General features: G+C 39.9%; 1 protein-coding gene across 1 annotated transcript; it reads right to left on the bottom strand.

Moving 5' to 3' along the window:
- Positions 1–714: 714 nt before the first annotated feature.
- Positions 715–16,401, bottom strand: MGARP (mitochondria localized glutamic acid rich protein). The gene is made up of 4 exons (XM_061384175.1): positions 11,997–16,401; positions 8,019–8,122; positions 2,981–3,074; positions 715–1,567 (listed from the first exon to the last, which is right to left on the bottom strand). The coding sequence occupies exons 1-4, from the start codon at positions 12,427–12,429 to the stop codon at positions 1,125–1,127; spliced, it is 1,074 nt and encodes a 357-aa protein (XP_061240159.1). The 5' UTR covers positions 12,430–16,401; the 3' UTR covers positions 715–1,124.
- Between the last annotated feature and the right edge of the window lie 1,161 nt (positions 16,402–17,562).

Genomic DNA, 17,562 nt, shown 5'->3' with positions numbered 1-17,562 from the left:
CCCCCCTGCCTAAACCAACACATACGATTCCTTTACTTTCATTACTTTTTTCCAAATACTTATCAGTATCTAACAGACTATATTTATTTTATTTATTATTTATATCTGTTTAGAGCTTTCTTATTTATCTTGCTTACTATTTATTATCTGTTGACCTGGGCTTGATCCCTGGGCTGGGAAGATCCCCTGGAGGAGGGCATGGCAAACCCACTTCAGTATTTTTCCCTAGAGAATCCCCACGGACAGAGGAGCCTGGTGGGCTACAATCCATGATGTCACAAAGAGAGGAGCATGACTGAGTGACTAAGCACAGCACAGAGTATTTATTAATATATATACCCTAGAACATGAGCTGGGAAGGGCAGGAATTTTTGCTTTTTTTTTTTTTTTTAATCTCAGCACTTAAACAGTGCCTGGTAAATTATACGTGCTCAGTTAATACTTGCTGAATATAGGAATGAATGAATGATCCCTAGCACGAAGTGTAAGTCCTCAATAAACATTGCTCAAAGAGAACTAAGCTGATATGGAAAATATCGGAACAGTCCCCATGTAACATAGATGGGAGAAAGGATAGACGTATTGCCGTACACAGAGTTTTCCATAGATTATGTTTTCTTTGATAACACTGCAATGTTCATGTGATGTTATATGTGTGCATGTTAATATATACTATTCATACATATAGATGTGAGTGAATAATAATAGAAGCACTAAAGATTTTCCAAATTTATTTAGAGTTCAAATTAAAACTCAAGAACCTAGATTTACATACATTAAAGAAAGGTAGAATTATAACAAAATTAATGTGAATGCAGGTTGTAAAGATAGCTCAATCTCTGTCACATAAAATTTAAATTCACAGATGAAATTCTTTAAGCTCTTTTCTGCTATGTCATACTCTGATCCCAGAGAGCAGAAAACTATTCAGACATGTAAAATCTCAAATCTCTCCATTCTGAAATCGATCAGAAGATAACAAAAACAAAAATCCTCAAGGCACAATACCATTTTCCAGAAAAGAAGCTTTTTTTTTTTTTTTCAATCTAAGGTTACTAAAACTACAAAAACACCTATCAGCCCCTCTACGGCATTTTTTTGCTGAGGTGTCAATCAGCATGAGATTAGCCTTGGGCTGAGGCGGCTTCAGAACCTGCACAGGCTTCTTCCTGTAAATCCTCCCCGGCAGAGGATTCTGACTCAACTGGAGAATTTTCTTCCAGTTCAGCACATTCACCAGGGCTTTCGTTCTCCGTTGTACCTTCAGCACTATCCACGGCAGCAGCTTCCTCCGGACCTGCGCTCGTGACCTCTGAGGTCGTCTCAGTGCTGACCTCTGTTGTCTCCACTGTCGCCGCGTCTGTCATCTCTGGCTTAGGTTCTGCACCGACCACCACGGTCTCCGCAGGAGCAGCCTCGGCGTCATCTGGACAGGGGGGAGCCTCTTTAACGACCACAGCTGGAGCATCGGGAATATCTTCAGTAACCACCGGAGAGGCTTCCGTTGAAGATACTTCAGGGGCTTCTAAACTGGCTTCCTCAGCACCCACAAGGTTCTCTTTTTCACCTTTAAAATTTAGTCCATTAAAAAAAGTGTTAAAAGAGCACAGGAATACAGTGGACACTCTACAGTCATCTTAAAAGCTGAGTCAGGGAATTCCCTGGCACCCCAAAGGTTAGGGCTCTGTATTTCCTACTACCAAGGGTGAGGGTTCCATCCCTGGTCAGGGAAGTAAGGTACCGCGTGTTATGCCCTTGCCACCAAAAAACAAAATTTTTTAATAAATATATAAAAATTAAAAACTGAGACAAATCAATAAGTACTGATACGAAATGGTCTTCAAGGCAGTCTGTTAAGTGGATAAGAGCAGTGTACACGTATGGTACTATTTGTGATAGGACGAAAGAAGGGTAAGATTAAATAAACCTAAACAGTTATATTTGTAAAGACTCTCCAGGAGGACACAAAGAAACTGGTGTTACTGGTTGCCTCTGGAGAGGAAAAATGGGGGATCTGCTATTTTGCAAACCCTTTGGAACTCTTGAACTTTAAAAAATAATAATTTACATGTATTATTTATTCAAATACAGGTCATGAAAATAAACAGGCCATGTGTCATGTGCGGTAGCATGGGAAAATAACCAACTTACTGATGACTTTGAAGAGTCATTAATCTTCCCTCAACCTCAGTTTTGTCTCCTGTAAAATGGGTATATTAATAATATCTACCTAACAAAGTTATTGGGAGGATTGACTAAAATAATATATATGAAAACGGAAATGCTATGGAAATGCTGTATTTTAGTATTATTATAGTCAACCATCTCATGATTATATTCAATATGTTTATTAATGATATTCTCTTTTTGTTCTCATGACAAAAAGGTTAAAACTGGTGCAAAGAAGGTATTTTCCTTTTCCCTTAACAGTGATCATAGTATTTGATAATAATGACGTGATAGCTGAAATGGAAGAAACTATGATATAATGCAAGCACTTTAAGGCAAAAAGTATACATTAGGGTGAAAATATGAAGTTTCTCTTCTTACTAATTGCCATTTTATCAATCATCTGAACTGAGGGACTCAGTAGAGATGACTGACTCTACTAATGTCACTGCACACAGATGGTCTTAGCCAAAATTGAAACAAAATGAGTTTCATAACTTAAAAAAATGAGAGAAATGAAAGGTCAAGCTCAGAGGCATGAATGGAAGCCTGAGTAGGGGAAAAGTAATGTCATCACACAAAGAAGTCAAAGATGCTGGTCAGCAGTTTAAATGTACAGTGTTTTCATTTACCAAGCGCACTCATCCAAAATGTCTTTAGGCTTTGGTTGAACTTTTCCTTTTTGAATGAACTCCTACCCACAGCCATTCTGGACTAAGTAAAGAAGCCAAAATCAAATAGTGTTCATCACTAGACTATGATGATGAAAATCAGTGCCTCAAGGAAAAGGAAAATAGTGAATTCACTTTACCTTGAGGTGGTTGTAACTCCACTTTGGTTTTTTCTTTCAAATCTGTTACATGATCGCTGCGTTTGGCCTTCCCTGATGTGACTCTCTTGTAAGTCTGAAAGTGAATGTGTGCTTAAATTTATTTCTTGAGCAAGAAGGTTCACCATGCCAAGTTTAAAGGTATTTACAGTTCAAATAGGAAAAACCAATACACACTATCTATTCTTCTATTTCCCCTTTGGAAATCTTTTTCATTAAGTAGAATGCTTTCTAAAAATAAAGAGGGATTTCCCAGGTTGTCCAGTGGGTTAAGGCTCCACCCTTCCAATGCAGGGGCTGTACATTCTATCCCTGCTGGGGGAGCAAACAATCCATGTGCCTCACAGCCAAATTAAAATTAAAAAAGAAAAGAAAGAAATGCTCTGAGAGAGGTCAAAGGTAACTGTAAACACACAAAGTAGATAAAGACAAAGAAGAAAATAATAAATTATGCTAGAGTAAAAATATTCTGATAGGCATTTAAAAATATCCCCTGGCATTCATCTCAGAGAAGCAGAAATTTATGTGCACACAAAAACCGGAACACACACATTCATGGTAGCTTTAATTGTAATAGCCAAAAAATTGGAAGCAGTCCAGAAGTCCTACACAGGCTGGTTGGTTACAGAGGCTGTGGTGTGCCCATGACATGGGATACTGCTTTGCCATAAAAGGGATGAACTATAGATAAAAGGAGTGAACTATAGGTACAGGAAACCATTCGGATGAATCTCCAGGTAAATCATGCTGAGTGAAAAAAGCCGGTCTCAAAAGGTTACATACCTTCAGACTCCATCTACTTAATGTTATTTGAGGGGTGGGTAACATTTTTGAAACAATAAGAAACATAGAAATAGAGGCTAGATTAGTGGTTGCCAGGAAGTAGGAGGAAGGGAGAAGAGAGCAGAAGGGAAGGAAGCACAATTACAAAAGACAACACTGGAGATCCTTGTGATGAAAGAATAGTTTTGTCTCTTGACTGTGGTGGTAAACACATGAATCTACACACGTGATAAAATTGCTTAGCACTAAATACATGCAGTTAAGTGTTCACACACACACATATGCAAACACATGCACAAGTGCATGTAAAGCTGGTGGAATCTGAATAAGGTCTGCAGATCGTACCAGTGTCAGTCTCCTGACTGTGATATTGTATTATAGTTAGGAGAGATGTTGGCACAGGGGAAATGAGGTGAAAGGTATATAAGCTGTCTTGGTATTAGTTATTATAACTGCATATGAAACTCAATTCTCTCACAATAAGGAGTTTTCAAAAAACCTTCTAAAATGACAGACTTGTAGACCCCAGTGAAGATTTCTAGGGTTAGTCATTAAAAGCAGAACTATGACCTGCCATAGGTTACTTGCAAAACAGAATTGGGAATAAAGCTATCTTAACCTTAGATACACTGTACAGGCATCTTTTCATTTCCAATTCAAGCAGTAATCTCTGGCCTGTATTCATATTAGACAATGATATTTTAAAAATGAAACTCTCACTAGTTAGATAATATTGTTTGTATTATCTCAGCTTAAAAAATGTTAGTAGAGATTTCTCTTTTAGTGGTAGGATGATAAATTTTAAAAATTGTATATTTATATGTGGGGCTTCCCAGGTGGCTCAGTGGTAAAGAATCTGCCTGCAGTGCAGGAGACATGGGTTTGATTCCTGGATTGGGAAGATTGTCTGGAAAAGGAAATGGCAAGCCACTTCAGTATTCTTCCCTGGAAAATCCCATGAACGGGGGGAGCCTGGAGGGTTGGAAAAGAGTCTGAGCAACTAAACAAAAAAAAACAAATTTATATGTAGCATTTTCTAAATTTCTAATAATCATAATCATTAATCTCATTAGAAGTTTTCCTATGCAAGTTACAAACCATTCTTGGCATGTTAAAATTAGACTATGAAAATGGAAAATGTATAAGCTCATGGTGAAAATGATGCAAAAGTGGCCCTTAAGCAACCCTTAGGGTTTGGTGAATTCTGATGTGAACCATCTGGCTTTGAAATACACAGAGCAAACATGATCAGCCAGAAAGAGAGTCAACATTTTTGTATAAAAGCAAGGAGTATTTTCCCAGTGGGGTGGGAGATCCTGACGGCTTACAGGACTAGTCTGCTGAGTCAGTTCTCAGTATTGTAAAGCTGAACCCGTGTCCAAGTTCATGGCCTGAAATGGCCATCCCAGCAGCAACATCCCAAGGACGTTAGTCTTATTGTTCAAGGGGCTGAAACACAATTGAGTTGTCAAAGTAGAATCAAAGAGATGTAAGAATAGCTCACACTCATGTGTAACCGAGAGCATCTAGCTTTTTATTTATTTATTTTTTCATCTAGCTTTTAAAAATCTAACATAATCAAGCAGAGCAGAAGAAAGATCGATTAAAAGAGAGGGTCTCAGAGTTAGACTTTGGAAATAATTTCCAAATGACATTATACATTTATTAAATGTGAGCATTTAAAATCTACCACAGCTTTTAAAACTCAGTCTGGCATTTCGTTTTTCAAGATACCCAGACCTTGGACTTCCCTGGTGGCCCAGTAGCTAAGATGCTGACTTCCAATGCAGGGAGTGCAGATTCCATCTTTGGTTGAGGAACTAAGATTCCGTATGCCACTTGGGTGGCCAGAAGTAAATAAATAATTTTTTAAAAACATAGCTAGACTCTCAAAAAATTGAAGTGACCTGGGCCTTTCTCAGATTTTAAGAGGCTCTCATAGTAGAAGATTTTACTTGGAAATGAAAAAGTGTTCTTGGCTACAGAACATCTGTAGATTCAATTTAGATTAAATCTAATACAGAATTTATTATTCTATATTAGAATAATATTATTCTAGTATAATAGAATAATATTATAAGAATACATGTTCTTGGAGTGCCTCACATTCTGTATTTCCTCCTGAAAGTAGCCTAAGATTCTTGGGAATTAAGGCTTCCATCATTCAAAATTAAAACTATATAATCTTAGAGGTGGAAAGGGACTTAGAGGTCATCGCCTTGTCCAATTTCCACTCCCACGGTCAGAAAACAAGCTCAGAAAGAGTTCTCACGAGTAGCCAGTTTCTAACCGTCCAGTTTACTCCTGCTTTTGTGAAGAAAGATTTAGCGGACTGGAGAGGTTTATGTCTGGCACTAGTACGCATAATTAGGGATGTGGCGATGTCCAGATGAAATTCAGTCTTCCAGCTTCCCACATAATCACATGACCTAGTTTAATCTGTTTTATCCAGTGGCCTAGATATATCTGACTAGAGTAGCCGTGGGCAGTGAATTCAATATTAAGCAGTGGAAAGATGGTAAAAGCAAAGGAATCTACGTAAGAGTGAAAGCCGATTAGAGGACGACAATAATAAAAATGACATCTTTGAACTTTACTAGATTCTTGAGGCTTTCAAATTCCTGAAGATTAGAATATGCGTTTTGGATTCATTGTCTTCATAGTCCTACAAACTGCTTGTAATTAAGACTAAAAATCCCTTTATGTATATTTCTGTAGTGTCAAACCAAAATGTGATTTGTGTAGTCTTATGGTTTCTGAAGAATAATACTTATTCTACTTTTATTCATAATAAAGATTTGATTTCAATTTAGAAAGTTTATGACAAAATGAGGAATGATTCAATTTAATAGAATTATTATTATTATTTTGGCCATACTGCACAGTTTTCGGGATCTTAGTTCCCTGACCAAGGATTGAACTGTGCCCACAACTCTGAAAGTGCTGAGTCCTAACCACTGGACTGCTAGGAAATTCCCTGTTTCAGTTTCTTTTTTTTAGCTTCAAAATCATACTATTAAAAGCACTGTTTTATAGTGATTATGGGCAGGGAATGAATAAGGGAAACCAGGCAGGAAAACATTCTTTTGATGTTATATATGTGGGTATTTTGAATTTTTTTTAAAATATGGATAAATATTATTTTTAACAAAAAAATATAAAGCTAATAAAAACTATGGAGACAATAAAAAGATTGTGGGGAAAGAAGGAAGAATGACTACTGGGAGCACAGAGGATTTTTTAGGGCAGGGTGACTGTATGCTACTGAAATGGTGAATGTGCATGTGTGCATGCTAAGTCGCTTCAGTCGTGTCCGACTCTTTGTGACCCCATGGACTGTAGCCCACCAGGCTCCTCTGTCCATGGGGATTCTCCAGGCAAGAATACTGGGGTGGGTTGCCATGCTCTGCTCCAGGGCATCTTCCCGACCCAGGGATCGAGTCTGCCTCTCCTGAGACTTCTGCATTGCAAGCAGATTCTTTACTGCTGAGCCACCAGGGAAGGCGTTATGGTGAATACATGTCATTACATCTTTGTCAAAATCCATATAATGTGCAACACTAAGAGTGCACTCTCACATAAATTGCTGCTAAGTCACTTCAGTCGTGTCCGACTCTGTGCGACCCCATAGGTGGCAGCCCACCAGGGCTCCCCTGTCCCTGGGATTCTCCAGGCAAGAACACTGGAGTGGGTTGCCATTTCCTTCTCCAATATAAATTGCAGACTTTAGTTAATAACAATGTATCAGTATTGACTCATCAGTTGTAAGAAACAGTAGCTCACTAACGGGAGGTTGTTGATAAGGAAAAGAGGGTCAGACCGTTAAGGGGGGAATACGGGAATTCTCTGCACTTCCTGCTTATTTTTCTGTAAACCTTAAATTCGTCTTTAAAGTAAAGTCTATTAATTTTTTTAAAAGTTTCTCTCTCAAAACAGTTCTTGGTGAATGTTATTAATAGTACTTACCTTAAAGAATTGTTGTAATTATTAAATGAGTCATGAGTCTGAAATATGGTCTCAAATGTCAGCCATTAGTACTACTAGTATTTATAATAACATTGTTTTTTACTGGAAGTCATCCATACTTTGTGGTATTAAACATTTTATACTCAAATTCCTTTTTCATAATCTTGTATATTCAATCACTCCTAGGTCCTGATGTTGACATTGTTTTGAGTTTTACCACAGGTTGTAAAATATATGAATTCTTGAACACCAAGGTTATTTAATCACTTACATAATATCCACCAGCACTGACTGTGACACCTACAACCAGATAATAGATCATATTTGATCCAGATGATCCAGGGAATTTGTTAGATGATATCCAGCGAAGAGATGCTAAGAAAACAAGTTTAAACACAGTTAGCTCCACCATGGGCAAAACTATTTTAAATGATTACATAAAAAATTTTTTTTCCCTCAGTGAGCATAGACTATATTAACATCAACTGATTTTAGCTTAAAGGAATACAGTATTACAAGGCAGGGCAATAATTCCACTTGACATTTTTCTCAATCTGATTTGATAATTACTTATGAAACCTGTCGTCTTGATGCTCAGCATCATGCTTTTCTTAGGAGGAATGCAGGCGTGAGTAAGGAGAAATGACAAAAGCACTAAACAATTTTAACAGTCAAATGAAATACAGGTTAGCAAAAGAAATCCATTTATTATATATACTATACCACAGCATTCAATGGAAAAGGTTATTTTTTTAAATGAATTAAATAATTTGTGCTTAAAATTTTTGTGTTAAATAAAAATTTATGTTGAAATACAACATGTTTCTATAAATTTATAACACAAATGTAGACATAGAAAGAAACTTTTAATTCTTCTAATATAAAAGCTTTAAAGGTGGGCAGATATAAACTTTTTAAAGACAAATGTTGCCAATAAGTTCATATCTAAAATAGAAGGGCAATTTTGTACAAACTAATAGAAATAGATAAGGTACTATATTACTCTACTTAAACATATTAACTGTGTAGTGCTAGAATTTGTATATACCATATGCTGTGGAATTGAAATTTTTTATAATAAACTCAAAGCTAGAAGAAGCTGAAAGCCCAAATTCTCTATTTTAGAGATAAAAAAGTAGAGACATTTATTACTTATTTGACAAACACAGTTGGACAGTTATTATGTGTTTGTTAGAAGCATTAAGAGTGTAACTGAAGGGACCTCTCTGGCAGTCCAGTGGTTAAGACTCTGCACTTGCAACGCATAAAGTGTGGGTTCAGTCCCTGGTTGGGGAACTAGGATCCCACATGCCTTGAGGCACAACCAAAAATAAATAAATTAATTAAATAATCTTCACAAACATATGACTGTAAGCACAACACACGAGGTCCCTAGCCTCAAAGGAGAAGGAAAAGATGTAGAGACAAGAAATTGTAGGCAAATAACTGCAATGCAGTATGACAAGTGATGTAATAGATGAAATATGAAAGCCGAAGCAACAACAGCATGAAAATGCAGTGAAAAATGCAGTGAAAGAACTCAGCTAGCCGGCTCAATGTAACTGTCACAGTTGAAGAGACATGACCTAGCTTTGAGGGAAAGGAGGAGTTTGTCAGATAAATAAGGGGAGGGAAAATGGCGCTGGAGGCAGAAGGCAGAGCGTGTGCCAAAGCATGAGACCTGAGTGATGAGGAAAATGCAAAGTATTTTGATGTGACCTGACACAGAGAATAAGGGTGTGGGGACCAGGAAGAAGCTCTGATTTGCAGAAAGCAAATCTTAAGACATCTTCACAAACTACAAATCTCTGTAGTAGCAGAACTGGAAAGATTTTGTATATATGTTCTTAGTTTGGATATAAATGATCATTGCTTAGAAAAAACCATTTTTTTCCACAAATGTGCCCAGAGAGGCTATGGTAAGAAGTTATGTCTTTGACATATAGTGGAGCTTTTGTTAGTTTAAAAATACATCTTTTATTAAATAGGGAATATGTAGCTTTCATAGTCAGCAACCAGGCATAAATATCATAAAGGTTTTTTTAATAGGGAGAAATAGAGAAAATTACAAACGTTTAAGTAAAGACAAATACAAATACAATTATGACAAAGATATTCAAGTGAGCAGTAAAATTGGAAATAAATATTCAGCAAGGATTAGATAAATTTTAGCATATTCATAATGTGAAACATAAATATTTTATTTTTTGCAGAAGATGATATGAGAAAATATTTACAATATATTAAGTGAAAAGTTACAGCAAAGTAATCTTTATAGGACTATTCCAGATTTGTGGAAGCAATGTACAAAAGAAAAAAATGCAGGGAGAAAAAAAGGTGTGGAACACTGTGTATACTAAAATACAAATTAACAGTGGTATTCACTTAGTGATAGGATTTATCAGCGACTTCTATTTTGCCTTTCTGAGTTTTTCCAGTGATTTACTATAAACCTAATTTATTTACTCATTAAAATTTTACATTTTTTAAAGCAAAAACCAGAGAACAAAATTTGATGAGGCACAGTAAAAATTTTATCCTTCAATAAACTGAATCAACTACATTTTTCATCAAAGTTGAAAGAACCAATAAAAGGTTAATGCTCACGACCAAAGCCAAATTTTCAGTCAATAACAGTTCTGAAAATACTGAAATAAATAAAAAAAGTAATTAGGTGAAAATGAGATAAAGTACTGGTCTTTTTTTGTAGTACTGCTACAACCAGTATTGCTAACCTATTTAGAATTTTTAAATTGCTTTTCTTTTGCCCCAAGTAATTATCTGAAATATGTGTAGCTACCAAAAAAAAAAAAAAAAGATATATATGCTTGTCCGTGTGAGATAACGCGAAAGGCCACGGTCAGGGGGCTCAAAAGATATATATGCTTGTCCGTGTGAGATAACGCGAAAGGCCACGGTCAGGGGGCTCATGTGTCTCCCCCGTTATCTTCAGAAATTTCAAATGAATGGTTTCCTCTTATTTCACCAGCGAAAAACCTGCTCTATATTACTCGGCATAAAGATCAAGGAAAACGAAGTCTCCTTATTTCTGTTAATGGAGGCAATTTCTTCCCAGGAGCATTTTAAGAGGAAAAATAATGCTAGTTAGGCAGACCTTGCTTCCCTCCCACTATCACTAACCACCACCACAGGCTTAATCAAAGTGAGGGGAGGGTGTGTGGAAATGGGCCACGGAATTTTCCGCCGGAGTCTTTCTCTTTCCCCTCTCCCCGACTCCAACGCACGAATAATGCTAAAGCCTTAGGAGAGGGGCAAAGTGAAGGGAGAACTAAGAATTTTCCATGAGGTTGTCTAAGAGCCGGAGCCCCAATCAGGGACAGAAACGACAGGGGAGACGGATGGGGACTAGGAATGAGCCGGCCGGGGCAGAAGTTCTCCGGCAGCGAGGACCTGGGCCCAGGGTCGCCGGCTGCCCGGGAAAGATGCTTTCAGTGCTCACACTTAAGCATCTGCGATGTCCCAGGCCCTATGCTAGGCGCTTTCGTACGTGTCAATTTTTCTTTAATAAGCTTCCAACTCTCACTGCCACTTCACTTCTAGGAAATATGTCCCTTTCCCCATGTTTTAGAAAATCTACTGGTGACAGGTCCAGGGGCGCCGCAGTCGAACAGCCAGAAGGTGCGACGAAGCCGCTTCCTCAGCGGGGATGCCGCGGCCCGCGCGGGCCGAATCCTGGCCAAATCTGGAGTTTATTTCTCAAGAGCACTTACCCAATTTCTACTGGACCGACACTGCCTCCCGCAACCCGCCTGGCCCGCAGATTTGTGACCATCTGCCCACCATACCTCTGCTTCCTCGTATAGATGGAGAACGCCTTGGTCCCTATATCGATACCAGTGGGAAGCTATGCCTACGTTAGCCAGGCAGTTTTCTAAGCGCTTCTAACTACATAATAATCCATTAAAACTCACAACAATTGTTGTCCATTTACCAGTTGAGAAAACTGAAGTTAAATCACTTGCCCAAGATCAAGATTCGAACTCAGGAAATCTAGTCCGGATTCAGAAGCCCGCGCTGGAAAGGTTCCCTACTTCCAAGATCTCCAATAATTTCCCGGCCATTCTCCCCTCTCTCTCCCGCATCAACCTCAGGCTTCTGCTGCCCGGGGATGGATTTGACCCATCAAGGGCAGACGGGTACTGGGGGCGCCCGCGCAATCTGTGCGCGAGGCACCTGTCCTCAGGCTTGGACGCCGGGAGAGGATCCCCGGTCGTCACCTGGGACTCACCGTCTTTCCGGAGCGGCGCGGGGCCTGGGGGCGCCCTCAGTGGGAGCGCCAGGGTCTTGGAGACCGCCCGGCGGAGGTACATCGCGCCAGCTGCTAGCAGCGAAGCAGCCTCTCTAGCCCTAAGCCGGCTGCGGGGCTGCGAGCCCCGCCCCGGGGAGGGGCGCCGACCCCTGCCCGCCCCGCCCGGGCGGTCTCTGGGGATGGGCATAGGGGTTGGTCTTCTGCACCTTCCTCCCTCAACCCAATCTCCAGACTCTGTTGCTTTTTCCTGGGCCTGAGAACTCAGCTGACGGCGGCACCTCAGAATCGGGATAGGGAAACGTGAAGTCGCTGTCATCTGCCTGCCCACTGCTTTATCTTCCACTCGGAGTGGACTGGAAATGTTTCGGACCTCGCATCTGGAATAAGACAGACATGACTGATCATGCCCCATGAAATCGGAACCCACTTTATCTCATGTACTCCACTAGCTTTCCTAGGAGTGGAAAGGGTAGCTGCAAGCTCCCAGGAGACGAATCAAAGAGATAGCCTCAGCATTCCACTGGTGCTCTGGGTGATGTTCAGAATCCTAAGAAAATTCTCGAGTAATGGCTGAATCTCTAGGCAATTCATTATTACAATGACTTTTAAATATAATCTCCAAAAGTGCTGCATATTCCTCTATGGGATGTGAAACTGCTGCTGCTGCTGCTAAGTCGCTTCAGTCGTGTCCGACTCTGTGCGACCCCATGGACAGCAAGCAGCCCGCCAGGCTCCTCTGTCCACGGGATTCTCCAGGCAAGAATTCTGGAGTGGTTGCCATTTCCTTCTCCGGGATGTCAAACTAGTATTTCCAAATCAATTAAAAACACTAATTAGACTTTTCCTCCAAATTTCAATTACTTCCCTCATTGTGTCTGCAAGCATCTGTCATAACATGAATACTGAAACTAGTAATTTATGCTTGTAACGTTTCTTAAATGATTAATCTCTGGGACTTCCCTGAAATGATCAACCTTTGAAAGGGACCATTTCCTACTGTAATAACCCCTTATGTATGTTTGGCATTTGACAGTTTACAAAGCACTTTCACATAATTTTCTCCTTTAATTTTCATTTCGCCCCTCTGAGGAAGGTGGCAATTATTCCATTTAGCAAACAACCCGGTGGTGACTTTTTAAGGACATGAACATGGTCCTTCTAGTTTCAAGTTCTCTGGGCGTATTACAGGCAAAATATTTGCTCATTTGCTATGCAAATAACTAAACATTCCTCAGAGGTTCTAGTTTTAACCCAATTGTAATAATATTTAATATACTCTCATTTAACGAGTACAAGCCAATGATCAGAACTGGTTTTTTTATTTTTGATGCTCAGAATAATGAGCTATTCCTAGCGACTAAATTTTTTTTTTTTTTAAATCCATGGGATTTTCCAGGCAATAGTACTGGAGTGGATAGCCATTTCCTTCTCCACGACTAAATCTTAAGAGCAATTAGGCAAGCTGTTAATGAAAGGTCTAATTTAGACTTCCAAGCCTGGAAGATGGGGCTAGACCCAGACCATCCACCAAGAAGTTAGGTAGTCCTGAACTATAACAAAATGCAGATTAGTACACTTGCTACCTTTGGCCAGCATCAAGCACACATCCTGGAATGAACCGCCAGCAGAGAGAACAGACTGACAAATAGAATCAAATCAGTGGGGAGAGTTCCTGACCATTTCCAATTTGGTGCTTCTGGATTAAAAAAAAAAAAAAAATCTGTCTCATTCTTTCTTTGGCCTACGTAGGTCTGAATTTTCAAAGTTTCCAGGGAGAGGAAATAGTCAAAGGCAGTAAATGCATTTAAATAAATTAATGTGGGGGTGGGGGGGAGAATACCAGGCAATTCCCTGGCAGTCCAGTGGTTAGGACTAGGCTCTTTCACTGTCTGGGGGCCTGGGTTCAATCCAGGGTCAGGGAACTAAGATATTTCAAGAGGGGTGACACAGTCAAAAAAAGAAAAAGAACTAGTGTATACATTATACTGGTATTTAGTGTACTGGCAGCTCCCCTAAAACAGGATTCTCTCTGAGTAAACACCTGTAAATGGTAATGGCTCCCAGAACGCTGTTCTAGACCTCTCCCTTCGGAATTCCAATGTAGACTCAGGGTCTCAGTATAGGCTGAGCTTCTCTGGATCATCCCCAGGTTCCACAGCAGCCACCTGCTATCAGTCACTCACACTGTCTATCAGGATCTATCAGAATGCCTACAACATACGTGTTCTAGATGCTGAGGACTGCTTATAATCTATTTAACAAATATTTACCAAGTATCTTATCACTGGTGTTCCGGGGCGTTCTTCAACGAACAAGATATGATTTCTGGTACCGCTCACAGTTTCAGGTTACAGAGACATGGAAGCAACATTTTTTCTCAGCAGTGGCTGCCAAGCCTCCCATTAATGGGGGTCAATGATCACAAAGATCTCTCTGCCCAGATATCAATAATAAATGTAAAAGAAGAGCGCTGGTTAGAGCCAAACTTGTTTAAACAATGCAAACCAACTAATTCGAACAATACAAAAATAACTCACATGTATGTGCTGTGTTTTGCTCAGTCGCTCAGTCGTGTCTCTTTGCAACCCAATGGACTGTAGCTTGCCAGGCTCCACTGTCCATGGGAATTCTCCAGGCAAGAATACTGGAGTGGATTGCTATGCTCTCCTCCAGTGTATCTTCCCAACCCAGGGATGAAACCAGGTGTCCTACATTGCAGGCAGATTCTTTTAACCTCTGAGCCACCAGGGAAGCCCAAGAATACTGGAGTGAGTCATCTATCCTGTCTTCAGGGGAACTTCCCCACCTAGGAATCAAACCAGGGTCTCCTGCATTGCAGGCGGATTCTTTACCAGCTGAGCTACTAGGGAAGCCCAACTCACATGTATATCGGGCTTTAAAATTTTTCCCAACATGTTGTCACATCTGTACTTTGTCCTCTACACAAGCCTAAGGAGTAGGTGGAGGAATGTTGATTATCCTTGTATTACACATGAAAAAAATCAAGGTAGTATAACACTGTCATTAATAGTCTGAGTTTGGGAGTCACATACCTGTTCTAATTTACTGGTCTGAGTAAAATGTGGGTAATTCCTTTACTCATAGGGTTTTGGGAAGCACAAAAGCATATTAGGTATAAAACGTGCTCAGCCAGTTGGGGGAGGCAGTGCTAGCTTCTGACTTCCAGCCTAAACTGAAGCTCAAGTTTCCCTTACAATGTTCTGAAGCCGCTCAGTGTGCATATGACAGGATCCATTATATTCCACCATCTCATCATATGGTAAAGTCCAGTGGGGAGTTTATTGTGTCCTCTATGTTGGATGTGGCCATTCTAGCTGAGAGGCAAGAACTGTGATAAACAGTGCCACTTCTCCAGATCCCTTTTCATCTTAGCTTTAAGCTTGTGCCTCTTGGATCAAAGGGAATTTGCTATCTACTCTACTGCTCTTGATGCTGGGAGGGATTGGGGGCAGGAGGAGAAGGGGACAACAGATGAGATGGCTGGACGGCGTCACCGACTCAACGGACATACGTTCGGGTAAACTCTGGGAGTTGGTGATGGACAGGGAGGCCTGGCGTGCTGCGATTCATGGGGTCGCAGAGTTGGACACAACTGAGCAACTGAACTACTGCTCTTGTAGGATATGTGGCTTTCCATTTTGATGCCAGCCTCTTTCCACATCTTGATGAAATACTTCCCAAGAGAGGACATGCCTGTGGGTTGTCAAATTCACTCTATATAGCAAGCTGTTTCTCCAGAACCCCAAGAGAATTTTAACAGTAAGTCTTTGCCACAGATGACTCTGTAAGGCTCAGACAAGTTTCCCAGCTGTTAGTCACATTGTTTATAATGCTGCCCTTGAGCACATCCTTGACATTTTTTCTTGGTCTTGTTGGGAAAACAAGAATCTAGGGATGGAGTTAAATTGGTTTGTCTAATGATTTCCGCCTAATTGTGATTGTTGACAAAGATGATATTAACTTTGAAAACATACTGTACAAATCATCTACTGACAATATTAATACTTATTCAAGGCTTAAGTTCCATATAATTAATGGCAATTTTCAAAGACTGACTTTCTAGACTCCATAGAAAGCTAGAAACAGCTTTGTTTTTCTTAATATTAAATCCCTAGGCTATAACTTGTACTTTCAACAGATCAATATGGATATAAGGTGAAACAATTTAGAATATAGGGGGACTTCCCTGGTGGTGGACTTCCGTGCTCCCAAAGCAGGGGGTGGGGGGTGGGTTCAATCCCTGGTCAGGGAACTAGATCCCACCTGCTGCAATTAAAGATGCTGCATGCCACAGCTAAGACTCCTGTGCAGCCAAATAAATACTTAAAAAAAAAGTATCTAAGGTGACAAATTGGCAAGCAATTGAGAAGGTGCTGATTAGCACCCTTTTAATGGCCTAAAATATTTCAATAAAATGGAGAAAGGGTAATCAAGATGGCAATTTTTCTTGGAGGTTCCTCAGCATTCCTCTCATCTATTCACTTTCTCTTCTGTAGTAAAAGAAAGAAGACATTCCCTACTATTTCCATATTATTTTCCTAAGGCTACCAAAACGAACTGCTACAAAGTTGGATGGTTTAAAACAACAAAATTTATTCTCTCACTGTTCTGGAGGTTAGGAGTCTGAAATCAAGGCACGAAACCTGTAGGCAAGAATCCTCTCTTGCCTCTTCCAGCTCCTGATGTTTACCAGTCATCCTTGCTTTGCAGACGCATCACTCCAATCTCTGCCTCCCTCATTTAAGGTTATCTTCTCTGCCTCTTTTCTTCTTAGAAATATTATCAGTCATATTGGATTAAGGATCCATTTTACAAAGGGCTTCCCTGATGGCTCAGTGGATAAAGGATCCTCCTGCAACGCAGGAGACACAGGAAACGTAGGTTCAATTCCTGGGTAGGCAAAGTCCTGCAGAGAAGGAAATGGCAACCCACTCCAGTATTCTTGCCTGAAAAATCCATGGACAGAGGAGCCTGGTGGATACAACTAAGCACAAAGGCTACTCCAGTACACTCATCTGCACATCTCTATGTCCAAACAAGGTAGCATTCTGAGATACTGGGGGTCAGGACTTCACTTAGCTTTTTGCGGCCAAAACATAACCCACAACGTCTTAAAACTAAGCTCATAAAGCTTTTTTTCTATTGCAACTTAAGAAAATAATTTAAATGACTATCTCACAGATACTAAATCTGGAAAAAAAAAAAAAAAGGTCTGATTCTGACCCTAAAAACTTGACAGCATTGGACATATGATTTTGCCTGCATCTTCTTTTTTATGGAAGCTCTTTTATGTTATTGCTAAAGGAACTGTCATTTGGCCAAGTTTCTCTTAGGTATTTAGTATCAAAACGATTCTTGTTCAGTTCAGCTTCTCTCTTAAACTGAGGTGTAAACCCAGGGGCTACTGACTGTGGCCTTCTCTTTAGAATGTGAATTGGGGAAGAGACGGTCTGTGTGCAAAGGCAATAAAGCAGATATACAGAGAGCAGAGCCAACACCAAAAGTCTGGACGACATTTGAGTTC

This window comes from Bos javanicus, chromosome 17, assembly GCF_032452875.1.
Source record: "Bos javanicus breed banteng chromosome 17, ARS-OSU_banteng_1.0, whole genome shotgun sequence".
Lineage (NCBI taxonomy): Eukaryota > Metazoa > Chordata > Mammalia > Artiodactyla > Bovidae > Bos > Bos javanicus.
This window is presented reverse-complemented; position numbering and strand designations above follow the sequence as displayed.

What these genes read in the sequence shown, in the direction of transcription:
- MGARP (XM_061384175.1), bottom strand. Translation starts at nt 12,429, where the DNA reads ATGGGGCATGATCAGTCATGTCTGTCTTATTCCAGATGCGAGGTCCGA. An exon ending in TCAGTGCTGGTGGATATTAT is followed by an intron (nt 3,075 to 8,018) that starts GTAAGTGATTAA and finishes ATTCACTTTCAG; the next exon opens with ACTTACAAGAGAGTCACATC. An exon ending in GGAGTTACAACCACCTCAAG is followed by an intron (nt 1,568 to 2,980) that starts GTAAAGTGAATT and finishes TAAATTTTAAAG; the next exon opens with GTGAAAAAGAGAACCTTGTG.